The 27,899-nt window shown below is 43.4% G+C and overlaps 1 protein-coding gene across 3 annotated transcripts; it reads left to right on the top strand.

Moving 5' to 3' along the window:
- The first annotated feature begins 907 nt into the window (after positions 1-907).
- Positions 908-26,500, top strand: PUF60 (poly(U) binding splicing factor 60). 3 transcript variants are annotated; one of them, XM_032181473.1, is made up of 12 exons: positions 934-972; positions 6,182-6,290; positions 11,502-11,597; positions 13,364-13,453; positions 14,470-14,520; positions 18,633-18,794; positions 19,211-19,303; positions 20,229-20,442; positions 20,789-20,979; positions 24,423-24,558; positions 25,042-25,277; positions 26,069-26,500. In XM_032181473.1, exons 3-12 carry the CDS (start codon positions 11,520-11,522, stop codon positions 26,366-26,368), a joined length of 1,551 nt encoding a protein of 516 aa, XP_032037364.1. In that variant the 5' UTR covers positions 934-972; positions 6,182-6,290; positions 11,502-11,519; the 3' UTR covers positions 26,369-26,500. The 3 variants fall into 3 exon arrangements, with proteins under 3 accessions (XP_032037363.1, XP_032037366.1, XP_032037364.1); XM_032181472.1 differs by lacking the exon at positions 6,182-6,290 and having other exon boundaries at positions 908-972; XM_032181475.1 differs by lacking the exons at positions 6,182-6,290; positions 14,470-14,520 and having other exon boundaries at positions 908-972.
- The last annotated feature ends 1,399 nt before the right edge of the window (positions 26,501-27,899 follow it).

Raw genomic sequence — 27,899 nt, forward strand, 5'->3', positions numbered from 1 at the left:
TCAATAATTAATGTTTTCCAGTGGTTAACGTCAATCACTTAAATTCAGATTAGAAATATGTTTCACGTTTTTATGTCCAAATTCAGACATTGTACCTTTATCTGCTAGATAAAGGAACTTTTGCAGTGCAAGATTTATCATCATAAGAGTACTTAGATATTAAGTTATCCTTCAATGGCTTTTGGTGAGCTTTCCTGCTTTTAGCTTTCTAAATCTTTTTATCAGTCAGATTTCCAGAACATGTAAACTTCTCAGAGCTTTTTCCATAACCTTCTGTCTGGTTTGCAGCACGGCCAGCAGGCCAGGTCATTCTCACGCCCCTTTAAATAACGAGGTGCAGCGCTAACAACACGTCTGTCCCTTGCTGAAGGCCTTCTTCCCTTGAAGAACAGCCTCCTCCTGAGGCAGCGTCTTCCTGAGGCCCTTCTGGCGGCATTTCGGTCCCGTGACAGCACCACCTGCTCTGCTCCCGGCCTTTCCCGTGTATTTCAATTCGCACGGCAGAGCCGGGAGCCAGGGGAGCAGCGCGGAGCGGGGGCAGGGCTGGGCTCGGATCCCGACACGGGGCCGACAGCGCTCGGCGCTGCGGGACACCGAGGGCCCTCTGGGGACGGGCGGCGCTCGGCTCCCGGCGCCTCCGCGCGGTGTCCCGAGCAGCGCCAGTCCCGCTGCCGGAGGCACCAAGGAGCAGGGGCACCGCTGGTGCGCCAGGGCCTCACCGCCGGGCCCGGGACGCGGCACGAAGCCAGGGGCGGGGGACGAGGCCCGGGACCGTGACGGGACCGGGGCCGTGCCGGGCCCCGCCCCCCGTCACGCCGCTCCAAGGAACTCTCGCGAGACCTCCTCCCGCCGCTCGCCTCAGAGCGCTCGCGAGAGCTCGCCGCTCCGCGCGCGCCCTGAAGCTCTCGCGAGAGCGCCGCGCTCCCTGCCGACGGGGTGGACAAGATGGCGGCCACGACCACCATCTCCCTGGTGAGTGGCGGCGCCGCGCTGCGGGGCGGGCGGCACGGCCCGGCCCCGAGCCCTCGGGGGGCGCCGACCGTGCCGGCCTCCGCCGGGTGCGCCCGCGGCTCTCCCGGGCCGGCGGGGGCGGGCCGGGTGCCCTCGGTGCAGCCGGGCCTCCTTGCGGGCGGCCTCCCGCTCCCCGAGGCCGCCTGCCTCACGGGCCCGCCGCGCCGCGTGCTGGGCAGGGCGAGCGGCGCCCGGGTTGTGGCAGGGTTTGGGGTTTGGGGTGGGGCCCGGGCTTTCCCCGTGCTGAGGTGCGCGCGGGCCGGCTCGTGTGATGGTTTCATGAACCTGCGTGTTTGACCAGGTCCAGGTAGGTGGTGGGGCTTATTAAGAGACTTTAATTAGGAATTTCTCTTCTGCAGAGCCGCGTAGTGTTCACCGCCGAGGTTAAAATGTGAGCTGTGGGTTACTTTTCTTGACTAAAGGGACGTGACGTCCGGTACCTGGCAGTTATTTTTATATTTGCTGTTGTTTATTTTACCCATTCATGAAATGATCCCACCGTTATCGACTTTCCTGAGAGTTCATTGTGCTTTCAGGTGGTTCTTTAGACTTCTGCTGAAGTGGCCACGAATGTTGTAAGACACCAGAGTAGTCTCATTTCAGAGACTGACTTGTTTTTTGTGCAAGTTAGTCGTAAATCGTAGAAGTTAAGTAGTTCAGTAGGGCGTTATTCAGCATTCCTCATCCTAGTCCTTTTTATTCTTAGTGAAATACAGAGTAGCGTAAGGAATCATGCAAAATGAAAGTAGGTAACCTCTTAGGTGTCAGGCTGCTAGGGAAGGAGACCTGTAGTACGATAATTGTGGATGCTGGGAAACTACAAAGCAGGTGGCCAGGCTCTCACGCTCCCTGCAGATATCATCTGCTGTTAAGGGGGCCAGAGGGACTACTGGTGTGACACAGCGGGATATTTCTTAATGGCTTTCTTTTCTACTCTCCCCTTTCAGGAACAAGCATACTGGCTTGCCAGAGTGCTGAATGCTTTTATTCATGATGGGTTCAATTTTGGTGGAATGAAGTTTATTTTGAACTTCAGAACTGTTAAACATCTTAAATAGAGCACTTGTTCTTGTCAGGTTCACGCATTGAGTTAAAGCACTTCCAAGTCATTTTTTTAATAATCCGTGTGTTTTTATGTGAGTTCTGTTCTGATCTTACTGGAAATAAACTGGATCTGAACATCCAGTGTCATGTGTTAGTTCATCAGGATTTGTGCATTGTGTGTTTTACCTTGTGCTTAAAAACAAACAAACAAACAAAAAAACCTGACACATGGTCCTAATGTTAATGGTCCTTAAAACGAAGAATTCAGATGTCCCAGCAATTGCTTTTTGTGTGATCACTGGCGTCTTTTCTGCCATGTTCAGTGTTAGTGCCACTCTCTCCTGTATCTCCTGACCGTGCTGGAGAGAAGACAGGCTGCTCTGTGATATGAGCAGAAAGTTGCCCTAAAGTATCTTTAGTGCTTCTGCAGGGATTGCTTTTATCAGGACGGCTGCAATGGTTTCTTGTTGTTCAGGGACAATTTAAATCCTGATGGCTATCTAGAAAAGCTTGAGAATTAAGGACAAGGTAACTTCAATAAAGAGGAACCCAACACAGTTCTGGAGTTTGGTAAAACTTAGATTTTGTTTGCAGCTAATTTTCTGAATAAAACCATAGAACTGTTAAAGCTGTTGATTACAGTGAAAGATGCGTATTGATATGCATGACAGATACGTACTACTGCATTTTCTTGCCCAGCATGTTGTGACACACCCCGCTGCTCTCCTGGGTTACATCTGCCTGCTCCTGGTTCTGCTATCCGCAGCGTTACTGCAATACAGGCAGATTTCCGGCATGGCAGGCTCTCTTCCTCCTGACACTGTAGCTGCAACAACTTTTATTTTCCCTTCTTGATACTGACCGCGTGCCCAGTCAGTCAGGCTGAGCAGTGTGTGCATGTCAGATGAGGGCGTGCAGCACCTAATGCCTCCTGTCCCCTTCTGGGGGACCATAGAGTGGACTGTGTGTGCCACCTGTGGGGACAGCGGGCAATAAATGCAGAGTTCTTATAAAGGTATAATCAATATTTAATGCACTTTTGGTTTAATTTATTCAGTAATTTAGTTGGTACCTTGTTGCAGTAGAAATGGAGTCACATGGTTATAACTGGTTAAATAATTAACGTCTTGCTGAAGAAACTTGTATTTTAACCCATTTTAGTGTCAGAAACATTTGGTGCCACTGCTTTTGGCAGCAGTACTGTGAGTGTTGCGTGTTGTAGCTTTGGTACTGGTTCTTGGTACGATTTCATTGTAAATGCTCCTTGAAAGCTCGGTGGTCTCCTCACCCACTGTGGTGGTAGTTCAGAATGATAAACAGTGCTTGCAATTTTGGTACTTACCTGATTTTTTGACTTTGAGGGTTTTTTTTTGCATCACTTCTATGTTTTTTCCTACAATCTTTTGGTACTCTTGATGTTCATTAAATACATAAACACCAAAAAATGGGTACTGCAATTCTCTGTTTGTCTCACCAGCTCCATTTATAAGGATAAAACCACAGCCACGTTATTGCTGAGTGTTCAAAAGTTTAATTAGACCTTTCTGCCATCACTCCGTATACTCATGCAATTGCTTACCTGTCATTCTTTTTTGCAGTCTAAAAACCACAGCTCTGCTAGATAATTGGTCCTTTCCCATAGGAGGCATGCATGTTCTGTGTTGGGCAGTTCAGTGACAGAATGTTTTATCAGCCGAAATTAAGTTCACTTGGGTGTTCTGTGCAGTTCCGGAGCACTGATGTTGTTATTCCGGGATTCTCTGTTAACTGATTTGGGAAAAGTATATCTGTTTGTATTTTCGTGAGGCTAAGGCAAATTTCGTGTGAATACCGCTCGTCAAGGTGGTTAAACAGACCTGAGAACTAATTTTGGGGTGTGTTTGTGTGCAGTGACTGCCCGTTCTGCCTGGCACTACGCATTGTTGGAGCTTCTTCTGGGAGGGAGAGAGGAGCACCCAGCAGTGGGTCTTGTAGAACTTGCAGTGCAGGGGAACCCAGCGTGCATGTTGAAGCTACGTGCGAGCTCTACAGCTGCACTTAGCAGCTGAAGGACTTGGAATAGCGTAGTTCAGTTGGAAGGGACCTGCAGAGATCAGCCAGTCCAACTGCTTGAGCATGTCAGGGCTAACCAGAGTTAAAGCGAGTTACCGAGGGCACTGTACAAATGCCTCTGGGACATGGACAGGTGTGGGGCATTAACTGCCTCTAGGAAGGAAGCCTGTCCTAGGGTTCAACCATCCTCCCAATAAAGATTTTTTTCCTAATGTCCAGTCTGAACCTCCCCTAGCACAGCTCTGTTCCATTTCCTCACATTTTATCATCTGTTACCAGGGAGAAGAACCAACACCTCCCTCTCCATTTCAGCTCCTTGGGAAGCTGTAGGGAGCAATATGGTTGCCTCTTAGCATTCTTTTCTCCAGACTAGACAACCCAAGTGTCCTCACAGGACATGCATTCCAGCCCTTTTACCGGCTTTGTTGCCCTCTTCTCTGTGGTGTTAAGGACCTTAGCAACCTTTTTATATTGTGGAACCCAGAAGTGCACACAACTTTTGAGGTGATGCCAATGCTGAATATAGTGGGACAATCATCTCTTTTGACCAGCTGGCTGCGCTGTGTCTATTGCATCCCAAAATGTGCTTTGCCCTCTTGGCTGCTGGAGCACTCAGCTGGCTCACATTGAGCCTGCTGTCACCAGCACCCCCACATCCCTTTCTGCACTGCTGCTCTCTGGCCACGCGTCTCCCTGTTCGGGCCTGTGCACCCAGGTGCAGAACCCAGCATTTTCTGTTGTTGAACTTCTTGCTGCTGCTGAATGACAAATTGTCAGCTTCAATGAACAATTGTTGATTTCTTGACAAGGAGGTGAGATGATGGTCAGGGAAAGCAGTGTTTCCTTTAGGAAAGGATGAGTGTATTGGCTTGTCTTACTGTCCTGTTTGTAGTCGAGAGAAATCAGATCGTGTGTGTTGTAATTTGCTTTAGCACTGTGTTGTAGATTGTCAGAAACTGCAGTTTGCTTCCTCTGAGAGCCAAATATTGAGATGCGTTGTGACTTCTGGGTTCCATGACAGGTACAGGACTGTGCAGAGCATTCTGCATGTGCAGGTAACATCCAGAAGGTATTTTTTTTCTCAGTTCTGGTGGAACTGAGAATAGTTCTATCAAATGCAAGGCATCAGAAAGAATCTCTCAAATGAAAAAGCATCAGAAGGAATTGTTTGTTTTTTTTTTTTTTGGGGGGGTGGAGGGTGTAGTTCATTTATATGCGTTTTTAAGACTTTTCATGTTTTCCAAAGTTTTACTTCAGTAGAATTTGGTGCTCAGGGAGAACTGAATATGCTACTGACAGCATTAGTGACATTTAATTGCCTTTTTCATCTAAAGGAAAGAGATGTTTAAACATGATTATGTAAGCACTTTGGTCATAAGATGCTATAAAGGTGACATTTTGAAAGGTTTAAATATGCGCCCATTCTCTGTGTAGCGCATCTGGTAGCATTGACGAAAAACTTGTATGTGCCCTGTGCTCTCCCTGTCGGTAGCACATTTGTTGCACATGCTTACAGTAATGGAAACTAGCGCTGCTGCTGCTTCCCTCTGAGCGAAGTGGTCTAAAAGTGGTGAAAAGTAGGAGTTACTAAAGTAGTTTGGGAATAGCAGAAAGTCACAGTGCAGAGAAAGACTTGGGAAGTTATGGAACTTAGAGCTGAATCTACAAGTTTAAATAGTAATTAGGGGCAAAATCCTTAAATGTTTTATGTACATGACGGAGGACTTCTTATTCGCCCACCAGGCTTATTTTTCAGAAAAATACTGCCTTTGCCAAGGCACTCAGCTGATGCTTCTTCCAACTTCACTGCTGGCATGGGGTGTTGCAGTACAAAAACGTTCAGGTGAATGCAGGTTCCCAAGCACTGGTGCAAATAATAGAGAAAGGAGTAAACTGATTATACTGGCCAGGTATTTCTAGGTGAAGCTTCTGTTTGTTAATGACTCCTAAAATATCATCAGTCCTTTTTCCACTTCTGTCTTATTTAATCTTTTGTGTTGTTTGCTTGTTATGGTTCCTAAAATAAACAAGATTCTGTATTTTTCTTTTTCTCTTGTGTGTGTTTATACTTCAGAGAAATTCTCAGCCATGTAATAAATTTCCAACGAATGTGCCTGAACTCTTGGAGTTCAAACCACCTTAAAGGGCCAAGCAACGCTCAGAAGCAATGTTCATAGCACCAGGTATACAGTTTCTATTTATTTCTATTTTAAAGGAAGCTCGCATTCTTCTGCTTCTGTTGTCAACTCATGCGTTTTTCTTGTTCCCTCCTGTTTCCATGTGTTTAAATAAGGCAGTTTTCAAGGTGGCCGGTGTTAGTATAAAGCACCAACAGTTACTCTTACATTGCTGCCTAGCAGATTCAAATTAATTGTGCCAAGCCTTTTCTCGTTAGTGGTATTACCCTAATGTGCCTGGAAAGAGAGAAGTGATAGTCTCAATTTACTGTGACTGGCGATAGAGATTGGGATCATTTTATATCATCTGTCACTTTTCAAATACTCTGGAGTAACAGAGAGGTTAGTAATCTTCCTTGAAGAAACTCTGTGTTAAAAGGTATGTGGTGGTAAGCTTTCATTACAGCTGTACCATTGATCGGGGTAGGCATGTGTATCTGTGTATCTTTTGGTCTCTTTTCAGTGGGATATTTGATGGCAAAGAGCTGGGAACCAACCAGTTAGGTAGTGTCTGGGTCTAGCTTCTTGAATACTCTCTTGACTTCTAGATCAATTTGTTGTCCTTAGTTTTGATTATTCCCTCTGTGCTGGAGGTTGGATGTTATCAACCAGTATTCAGAAGCTATGCCTTTTAGTGAGCTCAAATGTTAAAATTACATTAAATGTAGATATATGATAGTCTCTCCTTTATGAATCATACTAAAATGTGGTCACTGGAATAGCTTTTTCTGTTGTGAATTGTTAAACTCGATATGCCTTCCACTGTTTTGCTTGTCCCATATCTCATTACTCCTACATTGCAATCACTCAGTTTTTAAAAGCTGAGGGGAAACAGAAATAGCAGTAGAAAAGGTGCCTTCCCTAAGGAAACTCAGGAAGTTCCAGGAGGTGACTGTACGGTAACATACAGACAATGTAAAGAAATGGGAAAGGGCCCCTAGAGAGCTGGGTAGACTTTTTTTTTTTTTTTTTAGCCAGTTAGTTAAGAAAAAGGATGACTATTAATTTTTTTTCAGTGTTCCACAATCAGAGTTAATCTCTGAGATGATACAGCCTTCCTGCATCAAACAGGTCACCATTACCTTACTGCTTTGCTGATTATTTTCAATTTGACTGTGTTGTCCATAGGTTCATGCCTGGTGCGCTGTGCCAATAAGCACAGAGTTGGAATCCACACAAAGGTCTCCCTGTTTTCTTCAAGGTTTCCTTGTTGGTTTGTTTGTTCTTTTTCCCTAGCTTTGGGACTACAACTGGACTATGCAATACTATCTTTCGATTAGTATTGTGTACTTGAGTTTCCCAGTTTGCAAGCACAAAATGGTTCCAACCATCTCTGTTTTGATTCATGTATCAGGTTGCACTTCGATTCTCTTCAGGACCTTGTGGGTTATTTAAAGCAGCTCTGAAGTTCAATCTATAGGAACCAGTGAAGTAACTGCAACCCTAGAACACTGCATTCAGATGCTTGTGGAACAGATTTTTACATTGGGAGGGTTTATTTGGCTTCTACTTCAGTGTTCATGGTTCCTTTAAAATGCTCTCAAACGCCTCATGGTAAACTTGAGACTGACACAAACAGAAGTTTGAATTGATCCTATAAAATAGAGATTAAGAATGATCTGGGCTGTATATCTCTGAACATCATCAAACTCATCCTGTGGTTTTGTTTGCTTTTAAGGGAGGTGAGATCCTACTCCTTGCCCTTAATAAAGAACACAGAAAGCATTGTAGCCTGGTAGGAGGCAGATGGGTTGCTGATGGACTTGAGACAAATGGGCTAATCTTGGAAAAACTGCAGTGAGTAAAGGATGTACTTAAATTTATGCTTTCTGCTATTATCTTAGGTTTTCCCCATGATAACTTATATACTGATATCATTTCACAGGCACAAGTCCGTTCAGCCTAACGTGTATCTGCTATTGAACAGATAAGGTTATTTATCCATTCTAGTATGTTAAGTGGTTGGCTGCGAACACTGAGTTGGGAGAGTGTCATCATTTAAAAGGATGATACAGACAGAACTCAGGTGAACAACAAAGGCAGGTGCAGATTCTGCTTCTTTAGGCCAAGAAGGCAGTCAGACTCTGGAATGGGTGCCTGCAGCAGGGGGACCATTGTGCTGTAGTCACACTCTTGGTTCTTCCTCTGTTGCAGTGATCCTGCAGAAAAGCAGTTCCCCTATGGGCAGTGTGTTCGCTTGAAGCAGTGTTGGACCAGTTCTGTACAAGAAATGGGCAAGATTCTGTTGGGAAAACGAACACAGTTCATCTCGTCAGAAGAAATCTCTAGTCCAATAGGATGCTTCAGTTACTGTCATTTTAGACTAGAATAAAATAGTTCCTGCTGGAAGGGACCGACAAAGATCACGTCCATCTCAGACTACTTCATGGCCAACCTAAAGTTAAAACACATCATTAAGAACTTTATCTAGATGCCTTTTAAGCATGGTCAGGAATGGTGTATCAACTACCTCTAAGAAGCCTGTTCCAGTGACTTAACTGCCCTCTTGGCCAAGTAGTTTTTCCTGATGCTTAGTCTGAACCTCCCCTGGCTGTGAGCCATTAAGGTAAATGAATTGCCAGAGGATTTCAAGATAAAGAATGGCTAGGTAATGTGATGGCAAATGTGGCATTTAGTAAGTTAGAACATAAAAAGCAGTGTGTGTGTTAGGGAAAGCGAACTGACTGTATGTGCTGTAGCAGGTTGTAAGGTAGCCTTTTCCTGCATGCACTAATTAGGGTTTCCTTTCTTAAAAGGAATGTGACCTCATTTTGTACCTGGAGAGGAAAGTAAGTTTAGTTAATGAGCTGACTAAGCAGCATTTAGCATCAGGCATCCCCCACATCAGCTGTGGGAAAGGATTAGTGGCAGCCCTGCCTCAGGGGAGGAGTAGGTGCGGTCCCTCTAACATCTGTGAGGAGTGTCGGACGAGGGTGGTGGTGTAGAAGGTAATAAATACCATGGTCATGACTCCAGTGCATGAGCAACAGGAGCAAATGGGCCAAAAAATACAGCTGGGGATCACAGTCCTCATGGCAGGTACGTGGTGGTTGTGATATTTAAGGGTTGTCACATCTAAGCTTCTGTTCTTACAAGGGGAACTTGCAGTTACTGTAGACAAAGCAGGCAGCTTAGGAGGCCTTGAATTTTTTGGGGGGAGGAGGAGGGCTTATTTAACTCCTTTTTAGTGGGAGGACTAAAAAGGTTGTTACCAGATTGAGTCTGTGCCTCTACAATGTCTTCTGAGAATGCATAAGGTATTTATTCTCTCACCTCTTCTGCTGTTTACTTCTTGAACTTGACATTGTTTTATTTCTAAATTTCAATGAAAATAACAAATTATTTCCCTATATTGAGAATACTGTGAATGTGCTTAAGCTTCACTTATATTCAGGTGGTATCTATCACTTATGGAAAGAATCTACCTGCTCAAAATATCTTACAGCTATTTTGTAGTTTTCTTCCCTGGCAAAAGCTGAACATTCTGCTTTTATCAGTAAATAAAACAAATCAGAAAATGTAAGTGAAAAACAGGACCATCAATGCAGTTGTGTTTCTGGAGGAAACGGCTAACTGGCCTGTGCTGTACTGTTACCATGGCAGACACAGTGAGGGAACTGTGCTGGTGTTGTCTTGAGCAGTCAGGTGTACAGCACAAGGCCCTCCTCACCGAGGTGTGTGCTCAGACCTGAAGCACTTTGCTATCACGAAGCTTAGCTGACAGTTCTGTCGTCTCATGCTGAGAGTTGTAGCAGCAGCTTGTCTGCTCAGGAACGTGTGTTCGCCTTTGCCTCGTGGTAGGGTAAAGAAGATGCAATGAAATGTGCAGTTTGTGTGCAGACGTGATGCAGGATCTTCTGCTTCCGAAAAACTGCGTTTTTCCTGCCTGAGGCATTGGCTGTATACTAGAATAGCTTTTTGTTGTTCTCTGTTTTGGTGTTATATTAGTAGGCTCTTGATGTTCCAGTGAATTGTGTGGTGTTTTTTCTTTTTTTTTTTTTTTTTTTTCCTGGAGAAGATCAGTGGTCTTTAAAAAGCATTTGTGCCTGCAGGAAAACTCACTAGTGAGTGCTGTGAGCCAATGTTCTGTTTTGAATGGATGGGAACCAAATGAGCAGGAATACTTGCTGTTCTTCTGCTAAGATGCCAACTACTTTGGTACTATTTTTTTCCCCATGTGACAGCTTTGTTGCCGTGTCAGGAAAGCTGTTCTTGTTTTGCTGTCTGAATGGGTCTGATCCTTTTTATTTTTTTTGGTTTGTTCTTGTTAGAGAGTGTTTAGTGTTCTTGTTTATTTTCTTTTTAACTGGAGAACTGAGATATATCTTAACAGGCTTTTATTGATAACCTCACCTTTATGTTGACTATCAATTATGTGACTGTGTTTGGGCCGCTAAAGAATAATTCCTTAAGGATACAAGTTGGTAGATGCTTACCAGAAAGACACAAGCTGTTGAATCACTTCAACCAAACCCAGTTTTATGTATATACTTCAGAGAAACTTAGTGTTACTTAACGTGGTAGGAATAATTGAGCAGTTATTTCACAGGAAGGAACTTCAGTGTAAAGCAGAAGCATGAGGCAAAGAAGTCAGTAGAGTACCTAAGACCCAAAGAAGGCTAAGGTTTGTTAGTTGCGTGTACATCTATGAAATCGCACAAAAAATTAGCCCAGTGGCCCAGAAGCTTCTTTCTAGGTCTGCTCTAATGTTGGGTTTGGATATCTGCATGTGCAGGTAATATGCATCATACCGGGTATGGGAATGTTTTTTGTGACTCAGTACCTAGAACAGTGTGTGAAATTGGAAAACTTTAAGAGAAAATTTAAAAAGAGAACTTGAGAAATCAGGGGTAACAAACTGGTATGGGAAGAGATGGAACAAGAATATACAGTTACATCTGATAGAATTTAACTACTGGGATGTAGGATGGAGATAATATAAGCGAAGACTTATATTTATTGCATTTTTCTTCACTGAACATTTGTTAAGGGAACTCTAGGTTAAGTATCCAACCTGTTCATCAATTTATACAGTTGGTGGAATAGCTCTCCCATGGGAAGTGGCTATAATATTAAAGAACAGTTTTTCACGAGTTAATAATAGTTGGCTAAAAAGTCTTCCTAAGACTGTGACAAGTGTGTTGAGTTTCTGGGAATGAAGAAATGGGTCAGATTTGTGAGAATGGCTTTTCCATGAGTGTGTTTCTGTTTCCTTAGGGTACAGAGTCCATTAAGATGGAAAATGGACAAAGCACAGCAGCTAAGCTGGGGCTTCCTCCCCTCACACCAGAACAGCAGGAAGCTCTCCAGAAAGTGAGTATACTTGACATGAACTTACATCTTAGCATTCTTTTTTGGTTGGTTGGTTCTTTTTTTTCTTTTTTTTTTTGAAACTTACATTTTTTCCTGATGTTATTAAAAAAAAAAAAAAAAATCACCTGTCAAGATTACATATGGGATAATGACTGTGCTCTGTGTGGATTCGCATCTTCAAAATTGTGCCCAAGAACTGTGTCTTGGTTTGGAGTTTATAGATGCTTTTTGGGGAGCACAACATGGAATTCCCTTTTGTGGTAGGGGGAGTGCTTTTCCTTTAAAAACAAACAAAAACCAAAACAAACAAAAAAATTATAAGTAATCATAACAACTTAAGAACATATTGTAATTCTGAGACAATATGCAACTGCCATAAAGTTACCGTGAAGAGCAGACTGTACACCACAAGAAAAAGGTTTCTGATGTGCTCCAGCTGATATTTTATTCTGTCCACACACCACATTACAAAGTCTGTTTTTCCCTTATGCACCTTTCCATGTAAAGAGACCCTGTAGCATGTGGCAAGTATTTTCAACCCCACTTGAGTCAATGTGTCTCAATCTAGATAAAATTTCAGACCAGCTCTGATTTTTGGTTGTTGGTCCTGTTTTGTACAGCCAGGGGGGAGGTTACTTCCGACTTCTGGCCCACTTTGCTGGTGAGAGTGGTGCCTGGCTTGCTGAGGAGAGCAGAACTGGGAAAAGAGGGGGAAGGAAACAAAACCAGGGAATGTGGGAACTGTGGGATAGGTGTCTTATGTATTCAGTTGAGGCAAGTATAGCATTGTTCTGGGTAGGCTTCATGTGAATGTTCCCGTAATGCTGAAGCTGCTTGTGTGTGTGTTTGGCTCACAGTGTGAAACGGCCTCGTTTCCTCTGGCTTCTCCATAGCTGACAGATGTAAATCCCCTTGTCCGTTTCCAGGTTTCTGAAGCACACGTCTCAAAGCCACGGTTTAGAGCCTACTGTTCCCTGGCACCTCCCAAACACGTACAGCCATGGAAAGCAGGTGCCTGAGGGGTTGGCTGAATGTGTTTGTACCCTCCGCTGGGAACAGGCACGTGTGGGTATTAGGTTTCCCTTGACAAAGAGCCTCATGTTAACTCCACTGGGTGTAAAGCTCAGGCTTTGTCAAATTTGTAGAAGACTGAACAAAAAAAAGACAACTCAGCCTTGTGTCCTCAGGCTAGGAATTGGAGAAAGAGAGCTGGAGCATTTTAGTGAGCAAGAGCAGTGGTTCCTCCAAATTTGAATAGTCCAAATACAATAAAGAAAGGGAGGGGTAGTGCACAGTAAAGAGACTGGGCATGGGGATTAGGAGCCCCCTTCCCTTTTGTAGAACCTCTTTGTCCAGATGTTCTCTGAGTGGAAAGGACTTGAAGGAGGCTATCTGTCCTGCCCTCATCCCAGCAGGTAAGGTGCTCTGGTGGGATCTAAGGGGCAGAGGGAGGAAGAGGGGAAATGCTGAGTGTGTAGTGCATGCTGCTTTCCTAACGTTGTGCCTGCTGCAGATTGAGTCCATCCAATCCTCTGCTCGAGCGTTATGCTGTATTTCAGGGCTCGCAACTCCAAGATGCAGACCAAGGCATTAGTAAGCTGTTTGCCGCCGGCTAATGTTCAGTGCCTTAGAGCTTAGGGCTGGAGCATCAGAAAGCACCATTGGCAGCCAGTTGTGTGGTTCTGGGGAGCTATGGTGTGAAGTCAAACATCATTCCCTGTTCCGCGGTATCAGGCTGTGACTACAAAGTCTGTATTTCTTCCTAGGCAAAGAAGTATGCGATGGAGCAGAGTATCAAGAGTGTGCTGGTGAAGCAAACCATCGCCCACCAGCAACAGCAACTCACCAACCTGCAGGTGAGAGACCTTCTGAGATGCTCTTTCTGTCTTACTCTCCCCAACAAGGTGGAGTTCTTTTTGCACTTAGAACCAGAGCACAGCCCTGAGGCCTGCCCGGAGCCAGGTGAAAGCACTTCTGTTTCCACAGTGAAATTAAAGTAAACAGTCTTGAGCCCTCTAAAGAAATGCCCTTTACTCACCTGTACAAATTGCCCCCGGAGTTTTTTCTCCTGCTGGGGAGAAATTTTCTCACCTGTTGGCTGCCTAAATGTTTCTTGAATCACCAGAAGCCAAAGAATTTGCTGTAGGTTTCACCTTCAAATTACATTTAAGGTGGTGCCTACGGTTACTGTATATCCTTGCCCTATCTCTTCTGCTTGACGGGAGGGTGCCCCTCTCCCTCATGTTACCAACAGTGCAGACCCATTTCCGTCCCCTTCACCCAGGTGCCCTGCCAGCCTCACTGAGAAGTTCAGTTGGCTGCTCTTGTTAACGCTGGAAGGCCTGTGTACGGGGAGAACCCTTAATAGCCATTTAAATCTCCCTTCCTTTGGAGATTTCTTGAACAGATATCACTGCCTCCTATTCAAAGTTAGGAATCCCAAAATAACAGCTTTGGGGTCTTGGATATTTTTAATGAAGTGTCACTGTGGATGTGCTTGCCACGTTAAGCAGCTCTGGCCTTTCAGGGCTGTGCATGTTTCTGAGTGGCTGATCTAGTTGAGGGGCTCCTTTTTAAATGCTGGGGGTGAATCAACGACAGTGGTTGCAGAGGTTACTATTGCCTTGAGTCCCCCCTGGGAGAAGACCCTGCTTCCTGAGGCAGTGGCAGCAGCACAACTCCACCCTGACCTGGTGGGACTGGAATCTGCAGGGTCCCAGCGCTGGACAGTCCTTGGGACCAGGCAGTGAGGGGCAAGGAAGGAGAGGCCTCTCTCGCAGGTTCCCTGTGCCGCCGCTCTGCTTGAGTTTTTACAAACAGCCGTAGTATGCTCAGCTCCAACAGACTGAACTCTGTCTTTACTGTCTTTCAGATGGCAGCAGTGACAATGGGCTTTGGAGATCCTCTCTCACCTTTACAATCGGTCAATAGACATATTCACTTCTTCTTGGGCACTTTGTCTTAGTCAGGGCCTAGAGTGGGGAAGTATGTAGTGGTAATACAATGCTCTTAATTCAACCCAGCACAACCCTCCCACATACCCACCTGTTATGGACAAGCACAACAAGCAGAGGCAAAGTGTAAACTCCCCAGAGGAACATCCTGGGCTGGGTGCAGTCTGCTGTGACACTGGCAGTCGGGGTCCTGGAGTCAGTTGGCAAAGAAAGCTTTAGATTTCGAACAGTACTGAACACACCTGTGAAATTGTGGGAGCTGCATTTCTAGGGATGCTACAGTTCTGAGGTCCTGACCTAAAACTAACTGCCAAGGTAACTCACAAATGGGCAATTTCTTATGAAGCGAACTCACGGCACCAGAGGCCTGGCAGCTATGGTGCTGGGGAAGATGGGGGCACTACAGGCTTGCAGAACATATTGTAGCCCAGGTTGTAAGACTGCTCTTACTGTGCATGTTTCCAGACTAGGTGAATATGTCATGTTTCAAGTAAAGTTTAAAAACAAACAAACAAACAAAAAAAAAAAGCAGGATGGAAGTAACGGAACTGCAGAACTATTCAGAGAACCCGTGTGGTCCTTTAGTGATGGAGTTTCTAATCGGCTATCACAAAGAGCTTAATTATATGATCCACGATTCTATGATTACCTGGGATTATCAATTCCCTCCTTTTTCCAGAGATGTTGAACAATGGCCACTGCAGAAAGTGTCCTATAACCTCCACTCTGCATGCAAAGGTTCATTTACAAGTATTTTCCCATCTTGCTAAAATGCAATGTTGATTTGGTAAAATGCAACTGGAGGCCTGTCCTCCAAAATGAAAGCTGCACTAAATCTAAAAACACCTGTTTTCCCTCCTATAACACTGTCACGGTAGGTAGCATGTCAGCAGGGGGGCCAAAATAAAATCTATGGGTATATGTAAGTTTGGATTGGAATAGAAACCTATCTCAACGTCAATTTTTGCACAGGTGGTTTCTGAACCGTTGTGCCCAAGAAACTTCTACCAGTCAATGTAGATGCATACTTAATAATATTAACAGCACCAATTTTGCTTTAAAAAAAACCTTACAGCTCGTATTCACAGCTGGGCAATAGATGAAAAGCACATACTGATAATGTAACGGGAAATGTTTAATTTCTCACTAGCCTCAGGGGCATAGTTAATATTGTGAATCCTTTCCCTAAGACTGTAGACAATTGGAGGCTACTGCTGATGGGACAGAATGTAGGAGTCTTCTGAACCATTCAGCTGTGCTACAGTTGAGTATAGTTTTGGTACTCATTTCTCAGCAAATGCTTTATCCCAAAGCCCATCAGGAATGTAGGAAATGCAAACAGGCCTGTGTACAACACATTTTCCTGTTGACAAGAATCATCAATTCCTACATGAAGGAAGTGCAGTCTGAACTTCCTACTGCAGTATTTTAGTGCCTGTGATTAAAGCTTCCTGTCTACCTAATCCGCTAAGAATTACAGCTCAAGATTCCCATGTCAGTTCAGCAACATGAGCACAATTTCCTGGCGTTGTTATATTAAAATTGGAGCTAGTGGTGATGTTTTTGCATTGCCTCTTTCATTTAAAGCGCCATTCCAATACGATGTTTTGGCTTGTCCTTAAAATAACCTTCATAAGTACTTATCAGCAATATTTCATACGTACAAATATTAGCTGTTGCCTTTCCAGTGAAGACTGCAGATACCTTAAGCTCCATTTCGTACACAGAGTAAAAGGGCCAGTGGCCAGCAAAAATGATTTAATATAGTTAGTGAAAGCAATAAAATTCCTATTCATGAGTTCCTGACACTTAGTCCTGTGCTTAGTTCGCAGGTGTATATTACATCACGTCCCCTAAATTGACGCTGATTCCTGTTAGTGATCCGTATATGCCTGTAGTCAGTGTGGTCTCCCTAAATTTTGCCTTTGTAGCTCCAGATTTCTAATATGTTCCAGATGTAACATAACAGTCTTCTTAGCTCTGCCTCACCTATTTCATTAGAATCTATGCAGCAGTGTAAGATGTGGATATCCTCCCGTAACGGTTGCTGCCATGGGAGGGGACAAATGCCATTTTTCTTGCTGCTGTTGCATTGATAACTGAAAAGAAGGAAATGTCCTGTTTGCATATATAGGCTTCAGAAGGTGGGAGTTACCTCTGCCTGGTGCAAGGCTGCAGTGTCTTGTCCAAGAGCACTCCTAGTAAAACACTAAATCTTTGTCACAGTCTGTGTCACCACGGGTGAGGCACTTCACTCAGACACTTGGGTTAGAATGGTGATGGCTCTGAACCTGTAAATGGATGCACTACACAGATTGAGGGGCTACTGATCACTGGCTTTCATGCACCAGAGCTGTGAAGGTGTTGGAGAACCTGGGAGACAACAAGTCAGCTGTCCTGCGTGTACACGTGCCATAGTCCTCCCAGTCACAGCATTGCAGAGATATTGAAAAGCAACTTGTTTTTAACTGTGTGAAATATTAAACCCAGTCAAGAGGCGAGTTTAATACACTTCAGGAGCAGCAGTATGGGGTGAGAACCATTCCTGTTTATAGTATCCCTGTTCTATGGAATAATAGGAGTTGAACCTTTACAGTTCGTTTCCTCCTATGGTCAATGTCACTTAATGTGTTACGAGGGAGAAGGATTTCTTCAGGTACTGTTCATGTCCACAATCCTTTGACTATCACATATGAATTGCAGTCCCTTCTGTTTTGCCATGTAACATCCCCAGACACGTCAGAGCTCATTGTGCTCATGCTTGTTGCAGCACTCTGAAGGTGGGTCTCTTGTAAAGGCCTCGATTACAGACCCCCTTGAGCAGTGGTGGTGGGGAAGGCGCAGTTTCCAGCATTCCCTACTTTCATGCCAAGCACTGTAGTGCTGGGAAGGGAGAAAGGCATCAAGCTTAACGCTGCATTTGCCTGCTCTGCAACAGTCCGTAGCCCTTACTGCCATATGTTTGTTCCATCTGTTCCATGCAGAACAGGAACGAAGCCCTGTGCGCATCTCCAGTGCGCTGTAATTCAGTCTTGCTGATCATAGGGAGCTAGCTGCCTGTACAGAGCCTTCATTTCTGCCTTGGTCCCAAGACGTGCTGATAGGATATGCTGGCCAAACCTGTGATTTTAGTAGGCAGCATCTTCCAAAATAATGTTTATTAGTAGTAGCAATTTTGGAATTGTAATATGGGTGAAAAATAATTGAAGGATACTGCTTTTTTGGATACCTGCTTTAAGAAATTTCTGGATTTGTCTTGCAAACAGGTTTTCAGGCATACTTAGGAGAAAATAGCACAGAGACCTTCTCTGCACCGAAACTGATAAGGGCGGAGTCTTTGGGGGCTGCACCACTATCTGAGCCAGTAACAACAGGCAGTGATAAGTACTAGCACCACACACTTAACTAAGAAGTTTCATTTAACCATGTGATTTTTATTTTTTATTTTCATGTTTGCTTTGCTTTTGAAATGTGTGGTGGAAGTGGTGCCTAGTACTGGATCCTGTACTGCCTGGGGTGGGTGGAGGGGAGGAGGTGGTGTGTGATGCTTGAGGGGGTGGGGAGGAGGTACCCAATTCCAGATCCTTTGCTGCCTGGGAGGATGGGGTGGGGGAGGGAGTGAGTAGGTGGTGCCCGATACTGGATCTCTTGCTGCCCCTTGTGGGAGGGAATGGGAGGGATTGCTGATAGTGCCTAGAATTGAGACCTTTGCTGCCTGGAGGGGGAAGCTGTCCTAGAATGAAGTTATTTCCTCCTCCTGCAAGTGTTGCTGGAGATGCGATCATGCTGGGGAGGGTTAGACCTTACCAATGGGGTTGGAGTTAAGGCTCCTGAAGTGGCAGACCCCATCAAAGATTTGACTGCCCCAGGAGTGAGCTGTACTGCTTATCCGCTCCAGCAGTCTGTGCATTGAGCAGGAAAATACTTCTTTATTACTACGTGTGCCAGGCTGTGCTGCAGCCCAGTGAGGAGCTACCTGCTGTTGGGTCATAGCTCCTGGGAGGGAAGGAGGAAGGGAAGGAGGTCCTGACATCCATAACCACCCCCTGATCTAACCAGCCAGTTCTTCTTTCCAATACAGATGGCAGCTCAGAGGCAGCGCGCCTTGGCCATCATGTGTCGTGTTTATGTGGGCTCCATATACTATGAACTTGGAGAAGATACCATTCGCCAGGCCTTTGCCCCATTTGGACCCATAAAAAGCATTGATATGTCCTGGGACTCGGTTACGATGAAACATAAGGTTGGTTAACAGGCCTTAAGTGATGTTTTTATTCTCTCCAAGGCTTTTGTGAATATATCCAGGAGAAGAAGGAATGTTTGTCATAGACAGAAGGCTGCTTTAGCATTTGATTTTAAGAAATTGTTTTTATCTGCTCGCTCTGCTTATTTTTGCAGTATTCTGTACTGGGAACCATATGTGCATGGGTATGGTGTGCACAAAAGATGCTAAACAGCTAGCAGTCCTATATGCAGTAGCCTTTCTCTGCTAGGCCTCTAGGTATGAGAGATTCTGAAAACAGTAGCCTTGAAGGAAAAGACTTCTCAGACCACAATAGTCAGAATCCAGTATGTGGGAATTCTTGGCTGCATTAGCAGGCACTGGTGTTGACAAGATGTGACTGGTACAATTCAACAGGAGTATTCCTTCTGTCCTAGGGTTTTGCTTTTGTGGAATATGAGGTGCCAGAAGCTGCTCAACTGGCCCTGGAGCAGATGAATTCTGTCATGTTGGGAGGAAGAAATATAAAGGTGAGTAACAGGCATGCCCTGAAAATTCCTAGTTCTCTTTACTTCGAATAAAGATTTTGATGCCTAGAAATGCTTCCCTTAGCACTGTAGCATGGAAGATAACCTGAAGCCTGTTCCCTGATAAATCTTCATTTTCAACCTGCTGAGTATATAGTGTCTGTTGGTCCCTCGCTCTCTGAGGAGAACCGCCCAGCATGCTAATAAAGTCAAGAAACTTGTTCTTATCAGCTGGCAGTTCCCCCTCACACACACATAGTATGGAAATTACTTAAGCACAAAACAAAGATGATTCATGATACTTTGTGTTCTTCATATGCTGTGCCTGTGGATGGTAGATAAGTAGCATCAGGCGCTTTTTTTGCCTGTCAGTAGCATGAGGAATTTTAAGTATCTTGCCATACAAAAAGGAGGCGTTCAGCACAAGCTGAAAAGAACAAAGGTTTGTAGCTGTGTGTTTTCAGGCAATAAGTAGGAGATGATCTCTGAAAGGTGGAATTTTGGAGACTGAAATCTGGGGAGAAAGCTGGCATTTCCTGCAAAGTGTTTTATGTCCTGCATTTATCTCTGATGCATTTCTGCAGTGTTAGGGGTTTAGGAGCCTTCAAAATAAGGTTATAGAAACGTGTTTTGCTTTCAGCATTGTTTTTGCTTCTTGGAAGTTGGTCTTTGGCAGGTTAGGGAAGATAAACACTTAGCTAGGAGGAAGGGGGAAGGAGGGGGACAGAGTCAGTCCAGGCTCCCAGTACTTCTAGAATCACAAAGCAGGTTGTGTCCCAGCTGTTGCCCTTTGTTAATTTTGACCTTATGAGGGGTTATGTGGTTTGCACAGGAAGTCAAGTGGTTGAGTGCTTACCTACTATATGTCTTGGCAAGTCATGCTGTTGCTCTTCAGACTGTTTAATGGACTGTTTCCTGTTCTCTGCAGGTGGGGAGACCTAGTAATATAGGTCAGGCACAGCCTATTATAGACCAGCTAGCAGAAGAGGCACGGGCTTTCAACCGCATCTATGTGGCCTCTGTTCATCAGGACCTTTCAGATGATGACATCAAGAGTGTGTTTGAGGCCTTTGGAAAGATCAAATCCTGCACGCTAGCCAGAGATCCCACGACGGGAAAACACAAAGGCTATGGTTTCATTGGTAAAATGTCTATCTGATACTTGTTCTGGGATAAGGAAGGTAGTTGGGATCATCCTCATTGTTTTTTACTCTAGTGGAAGAGTTACTTCAAACAATGCGATAGAGATAAATTTGTATTTAGAAGTCTGATTAGTAGCCAGATACTTTTACTCACCATTTATGGGGGTTGAGAGATTATGCTATGCTTGCTGTTCTCAACAGTGCTTATGTGATCAGAGGAGTGAGATGAGCAAGCTAAGCACTGAGGGGTTGCTTTTTTAAACAAATATAAATCATAATTGTGCAGTAAGAGTTGAATTTAGGAGTAAAAAGGGTCACTTGCAAATATTCCTCCTTCTCATTGTAGAATATGAGAAAGCACAGTCTTCTCAAGATGCAGTTTCCTCTATGAACCTCTTTGACCTTGGGGGTCAGTATCTCCGAGTTGGTAAAGCTGTGACTCCTCCAATGCCGCTCCTGACACCTGCTACACCAGGGGGATTACCTCCAGCAGCAGCTGTTGCTGCAGCGGCTGCGACAGCAAAGATTACAGCACAGGTAAGACATAAGTTGCTGTGACTGAAAGAAGTGGATGTTTATTGTCACCCTGCTAAAAACAGGCATGCAAACTGTTCCAACCAGTTGTATTCTGTAGTTTGAGTGAAGGCTTCAAGCCTAGATTGTACTCTTTCCAGGACTTCACATGTAGAAGCTTACCCAGGACGCACTTGTGCAAATCTGATACACCAGCATTTGGAATGGAGTCTGGCCCGCCTGAGCAGAACTTTTATTTTTTAAATAACAGGATAAATTGGAGAGGATTCCTTGTTGGTAGGCATACAAACAATTATGGATGTGGTTATGACAGAGGCTAAAAGAATGCCTTAAAATATTATGTGAATAGTCAGACAGCAGTGGGGGCAGTAACAGTTGCATGAGCAACACTGCTGTTGAAAAGACTGCCTGTATAGTAAGCTGAAAGTTGGTCCATCATGGCTTTAAGCTGTCCAGAAAGCAGGAAATACAGTGGGTTCAGCAGAATTGGATGTCGATGCAGGAGTCTAGCAGTTCTCAAACTTAGTTTGCTCAAAATAATAGAAGCTCCTGGTTATAACCTGTAAGTGTTGATGGAGGAAAATTGCCTTTCAAAGTAACCTGCATACCTGTGCCAGTATTCTTTGCCTTGGGGGACAGGATCTCTTCCTGCATCCCTGCTGCCCAAGAAGGAAACAAGTTCTAGCACTGTTCAGTTCTTGGATGCTCTGGAGCCAGAAGAAAAAAAATAAAAAATAAACCTGCTGAGGTGTCCAGCTTATACCTGGTACTAATATTTGTTTGAATCACAAGGTACAGGTAAAAATAGGGGGAGGAGGAAGCTGCTATTTGCGTGAAACTCCAAAGTGGTTTGCATGTCCCAAGTAGTAAGGTCACTACAATCTGGAAACATCTGCATTTGACTAAGGAGGCAAGCTGAGGTATGGCTACGTTTTGGATCAAAATCACCTTAAGGAAGAACTATTAACTCTTCTGTTTAGTAGAGATCTCTTACAGATCTGTATAAATTTTATCATTTCTTTCTGTAAAATGTGGCAGGATTTGCTACTTTGAGGAAAACTTTAGGAAAATCTTAAATTCTGTATATAGAATAATGGTTTTGAAGGACTTCAGAGATACTCAGCAGTCTTGTTCCCTTTACTTAGACATTGTAGAGACTTAGATTACCTGTCTGATTTGCCATGATGGTAGTTTTAGATAACTAGAGAAAAAAGTAATAATTAAAAGGTTAAAGGTTTTTGTTTTTTTTTTTTTTTTTTAAAAAAAAAAAAGGCATCTGTAGGTTATGCCCCCAGTACAGTTCCTGTATGGAACATCTTATTGTTAGTAAGAACATGGGCCAATGTAGTCTGTAAGGGCTTTAGTTTCATATATTTTTTGTGATTCAGATAAGTTAATCAGTAAACTCAGTGGGATTGAAGAAATCATGGGCGTGAGAGGGAAACTTTCAAGTACGAGATGCAACTTCAGATCTGAAATGCAACTGCAGTTTGGAATTCACGTGCAAGTCAGAGAAGGAGGAAGCGTTTCCACACTTAAACTTTTTTACACAGTCAAAAAAAAAAAAGTCAGTCTTGCAACAGAAAATAAGAAACTAAAGTTATTAGAGAAAGTTTCTTTGTCTATTTAAGAAAAAAGTGATGCAGCTAACTACCAGAGTAGTCAACATTATGGTAGTCTTACTGCAGCACTGAATGCTTACATAAGTATTCTGCCCCTGCGTTAGAATCATAAGGCAAACTGGCTAATGCTACACATGGAATTACTGCAACCTTGGTGGGTTTGTATCCACCAAGAGTTTATCACATGTGGTTGTACACTTAAGTTTCGTGTTTTTTTTGTAATTAGTCTGTCAAGTCAGGCTATTGTTGTATGACTGAAGAATAGCAAATACAATACTTGGGTTTAAGGTAGGATACAAAACTGATATCTGTGGACTTTATTCTGACACCAGTGGTAGGGAAAGATTGAATACAAGCTTTAAAGGAAGAACAAACAGCTACGTGATGCATTTAGATGTTTTAGGAAAACATCAAATGAACATAACTAACTTTGTTAAGACTACTGTTGCACTTAATTAGAAAAATATTTACTACATATTCTATGAACAATTCAGAAGTTAGTAGAGACCCATATGCGTCTAAGACCAAGGCTACTATAATTAACATCAAGGAGCATAACCAGGTGAGAAGACATGCTAGTGCTGTGCTAGAAGTTGCTTACACTTCACTTTCTTGGTGAAGTTACTTATAAATTGTTCTTGATTTATCTCTATACGCAAAAATATTAGCAATCATATTGTAGGCGTTAGGAAAAGAGTACTAATGAAATTAGTTGGTAACACGGAGATGAGAAGCATTGTTAATGTAGAGGAGAATTGAGTATCAGAGAAGACTGGAGTAAGAAACATGGACAGCATTTACCAGCTGAGTACGAAATGTGACATTTAAGGATCAAAACCCCAGAATTTTTGCTCTGATATGTCAGGGCTTATATGATCCCCATGAAAACAGAAAGAGAAGGATCTGAATAACTACATTATGAGTTCAATAGCCTGGAAAACAACCAAAACAAAAGGGATCCTAGGATATATTACGTGTGTTATTTTTGTTAGCTTTATGGAAATGTTTTCGTCTAGTTAAGTGATATGGTTGAATTCTGCTCATCTAGAGTGAGATGAGAATGATGTTCCTTTATACCTGCTATAATCCAAATAAACATAGTTATTCAGGGAAATGGAAAACGTGATATGCAGGAAAAACTAGAGAAAGTGACTTGGTGTAACTGTAGGAAAAAAAGCTGCAAAGTGTATCCAATTTTTGCTCATGTACGGTCCATATGGAGACATGCAGGCAATGGGAGAAGAGGTTCAGACAATATGGACAACAGAACAGAGTTAAAAATGCCTTAGTTATCAAGGCTGAAAGTTTGAAGAAGAGCTTCATCAAAGGCAGTGGGTTGATATGCTTAAGTGGATCACATCCCTTAGCATTATTGAAAAGCTTTATTTGTGTAGTACTATTAAACAGTACCTTTTTCTCAATTGCTTTAAGCAGTTGGTTGAGGAGCTCTTAAGGTCTTCTAGAGCATCAGCAGGTGGAAGCAAGTAGAGATTCCTCCTGTCCTGGAATTGCATGCATTTTGCAGATCCTGTACTGAATTCCTTGATGTTTTTCATTCAATAATCTGCCTAGCAGCTTGAGAGGATAGGTGAAATTTGAGCACTTCTCTTCCAATTCTTGACATCTCATAGCTTCCACATTTCTGTGGGTGGCATAGATTTTTGCTTGTTTGTTTTTTTATAGTAGCCTTGGGGAGCTGTCATCCTCAGAATCTATATACCTAGTATTTTCTTAAGTGTGACAAGGGCTGAGCCTCAGTTGAACATACCCATAACATGACTTCTTGATGCAGAATTAGTGCTTTTTTTTTTTTTTTTCTTGTAGGAAGCAGTGGCAGGAGCTGCAGTTCTTGGCACTTTGGCTACTCCTGGGCTAGTATCTCCAGCACTGACTCTTGCCCAGCCATTAGGGGCATTGCCACAGGCTGTAATGGCAGCACAGGCACCAGGAGTCATTACAGGTATGTTTACTCCTCATTTTGTCAGCTGTGTAACTGTTACAGTGCACGGTTCTTTACAGCTTGGGTCACGATTAAGGAGAATTTGAAGCTGAAATCCTCTTCCCTCCCTGACTTTGTCAGGAGCTGTTACTGTACAGCATAGCAGGAGTTTTTGATATATAATAGATACAACAGGTACATGAGATTCACAGCAGTGTGTGCATAGTACCCTGAATGAAACTCTGGGTGTGTATAGTTGTTACCCCATGCAAAGACCTGTACTCTGTCTCACTTCTGGGCATATGATGAATATGATGAATATATTGAGTGCATATATCCCATATTGTTGACCAAGTTGCTGTGTATGCCTCCCTGCTTGTTGTTTGTGTAGAGCCAATAAAACCCTGTAGTTTCTTTGATCTTCTTTATTACTGATTGGTGTGTATTCGAATGTTGCAGAACACCAGTTCTTTTCTTTATGCTACAGAGTTTGTACTCTTACAGGTGTAACCCCTGCCCGACCTCCGATTCCTGTCACTATCCCCCAAGTGGGAGTTGTGAATCCTATCCTGGCCAGTCCCCCAGCACTGGGCCTGATGGAGGTCAAAAAGGAAAAGGAAGAGGAGGAGGTATTCCAGGAGTCAGAGAGGCCAGAGATGCTAAGTGAACAGGAACACATGAGCATATCTGGCAGCAGTGCCCGTCATATGGTGATGCAGAAATTGCTTCGTAAACAAGAGGTGAGTGTAATGTGGCTACCCTGAGCTGGTTCCAGTTATCAGCAAATGGGCTAACTAGTTTTAGGTCTATCTTAATGTGGTGTAGCTCTGCAGCTTTATACTTGGTAAACTGATTCTGAAATGCCATGACCACTAAACTGTGATGTTGGGTAGAGCCATCAGTGGGAAGAAAGGATGTGGTAGAGTTGGGCCTCTAACATGCAAAAACATACAGAGGCTGCACAGAGAGGTTGTGTAGTCTATCCTTGGAGATATTCAAAAGCTACGTAGGCATGGTCCTGGGCAACCTACTCAAGGTTGCCTTGCTTGAGAACTAGGTTTGGATCAGGTGATCCTGATCATCTATCTTAAATCATCTGTTATTCTGTGATAAAGAGAAGTGCTATGTTATAAAAAGGTTTAGTGGGGGATATGTACAAAAGGTGTGTTGCAGGCACTCTGAAAAGCTCGTGTTGCTACGCTGTGGTTGATGCTTTAACTAAAGTACCTGGTCAGCCATTAAACGTCAGGGGTCTGAAAAAAAGTTAAACTTCCTACTGTATTCAGACATAAGGAACAATCTTAAAAAAAAAAAAAAAAAAAAAAAAACTCTTGAAGGTAACAAAGTAAAAAAAAAAAAAAAAAAAAAAAAAAAATGACTGGATAGCAACAGCACAAGAAAAGTGAGATAGTTCGAGTCATCTGCACTACAAAGATGTGTCTAAAGAGCTTGCTAGGTTGTTTGTTTGTTTGTATTTAACTTTAGTGTCTTAATTCTATTAATGCACTTTTATTGTTCCTTCTCTCTGCAGTCCACTGTGATGGTGCTTCGCAACATGGTGGATCCAAAGGACATTGATGATGACCTAGAGGGAGAAGTGACAGAAGAGTGTGGCAAATTCGGGGCTGTAAACAGGGTCATCATCTACCAGGAGAAGCAGGGAGAAGAGGAGGATGCTGAGATCATTGTCAAGATCTTTGTGGAGTTCTCCATGGCCTCAGAGACACACAAAGCCATTCAGGCTTTGAATGGGCGCTGGTTTGCAGGAAGAAAGGTGGTGGCAGAGGTGTATGACCAGGAGAGATTTGATAACAGTGACCTGTCAGCATGAACTCTACTTGGAGGACTTCACCCCTACCCCTTCTGCCTGTCTGTTTTTTTAGCCATGTGTAAAGAATGCTCCAGGGTGAGCGCAGATCTCTGTGATGTACTTGTAGTTTGGATAAAAGCGCAAAGAAAGCTAGTGTGTGTTCTTGTGTGTGTTAACGGGGCTAATAACCTGCCAACCGATCTGGCATGAGTTGTAGCCTCATCAACATAGAAGAGTGGGGCCAGAGCCTGAAGAGAGGTTGCTGTTTTTGCTCCTGCCTTACACTGCAGTCACTTCAAAAACACTCAGGTCAAGATCCCACTGCACCTTTGAGGGACTGGGATAACAATTTTCTTCAAAGATGGGCTATAAATGGTTGAATGGAGGAGGGAGTCCCTAAGTATACTATAAAAGCACTCAAGGGTGCTGCTGAAATACTTCAACAACAGTAGAGGAGAGCTTGGGCAGTTCTGGCAGGGAGTCTTCCTGCTGAGGACTTGCATCTTGAGTTTGGGCTTCTGGGAGCCCAAACATGGAGCAGAGTCCAGAAAGTGAACCAGTTGGGTCTTTTGGCGTATTCACATCCTGTGTATTCTGATATTGTAGTTTGCACTTCACAGTTTTGTTGATGCATCAGTTACCCTAACGGATCCTTCCTAAATGTGCCAAAATATTTCCATCGAGTCAGGCTGAGGCATCACAGCCGGGATGAGAGTGGGAGTAGTGTTGATCTGCAGCACCTAAAGTGTATTTAATAAATAAATCTAGTCCTTGTATTATGGACAGCGATATAGAACATATGCCTTGCCTGAAAGAAAAGTTTGCTATTGAGGACCCATGGTTTTTGTAATATTTACAGAGCCTGAATGCATTTTTTTTTATGTTCTTTGTTTAATGAGCAGGAACAGAATTAGCTTGTATTAATGATTCTAAATACTCTAAACAAGTAATGGGCTATGACATTGTTTGTTGTGCAAAACTGCTAGAGACAGCACAGATTCAAATGAAATATTTATTTTAATTTAGAAATTCAAATAACAGAAGAATGATCTAAAAGGAACTTCAGAATGGAGGTCTGAGTTGAGCCTGCTGCTGCTGCAAGCCGCCTCTAAGCTTAGAGACACTTATTTTTTGTATTTTGTTTCAAACACTCAAACTTCTGTAATAGGTTAGAAATCTGTATTTGCAGTCTAACTGTATTTACAATTAACTTGTTAACTTGTTTTGTTTTAATATGTCTGTTAGCGTAAATAACCTTTCTTTCCTGGTAACAGCAAGCCTGTCTTTTTTAACCTTTGATAGCCAAAGTATCTTGGGTTCAGCTTTGTTTTTTCCTCATCATCTGACTTAACAATCCTTCTTTGCGCTTCTTTAACTTGAGTTTCTGTTTCTCAGAAGTAGTTGATTTGAGTTCTTCTAATAGATTCCAGATGAGCCCTTCCTAGGGCATAGCATAGTGGCATTCTTCTTTTTCTTACCTGTTCTGGAAATGCTTCATGCCATGTAATCTGTGATCCCATTGAGTTCTTTAACAGCCACAGCATACTGGTAG

The sequence above is a fragment of the Aythya fuligula genome, chromosome 2 (genome assembly GCF_009819795.1).
Source record: "Aythya fuligula isolate bAytFul2 chromosome 2, bAytFul2.pri, whole genome shotgun sequence".
NCBI classification, from domain to species: Eukaryota; Metazoa; Chordata; class Aves; order Anseriformes; family Anatidae; genus Aythya; species Aythya fuligula.

What these genes read in the sequence shown, in the direction of transcription:
- PUF60 (XM_032181472.1), top strand. Translation starts at nt 946, where the DNA reads ATGGCGGCCACGACCACCATCTCCCTG. An exon ending in AGCAACTCACCAACCTGCAG is followed by an intron (nt 13,454 to 14,469) that starts GTGAGAGACCTT and finishes ACTGTCTTTCAG; the next exon opens with ATGGCAGCAGTGACAATGGG. An exon ending in CAAAGGCTATGGTTTCATTG is followed by an intron (nt 20,443 to 20,788) that starts GTAAAATGTCTA and finishes TTCTCATTGTAG; the next exon opens with AATATGAGAAAGCACAGTCT.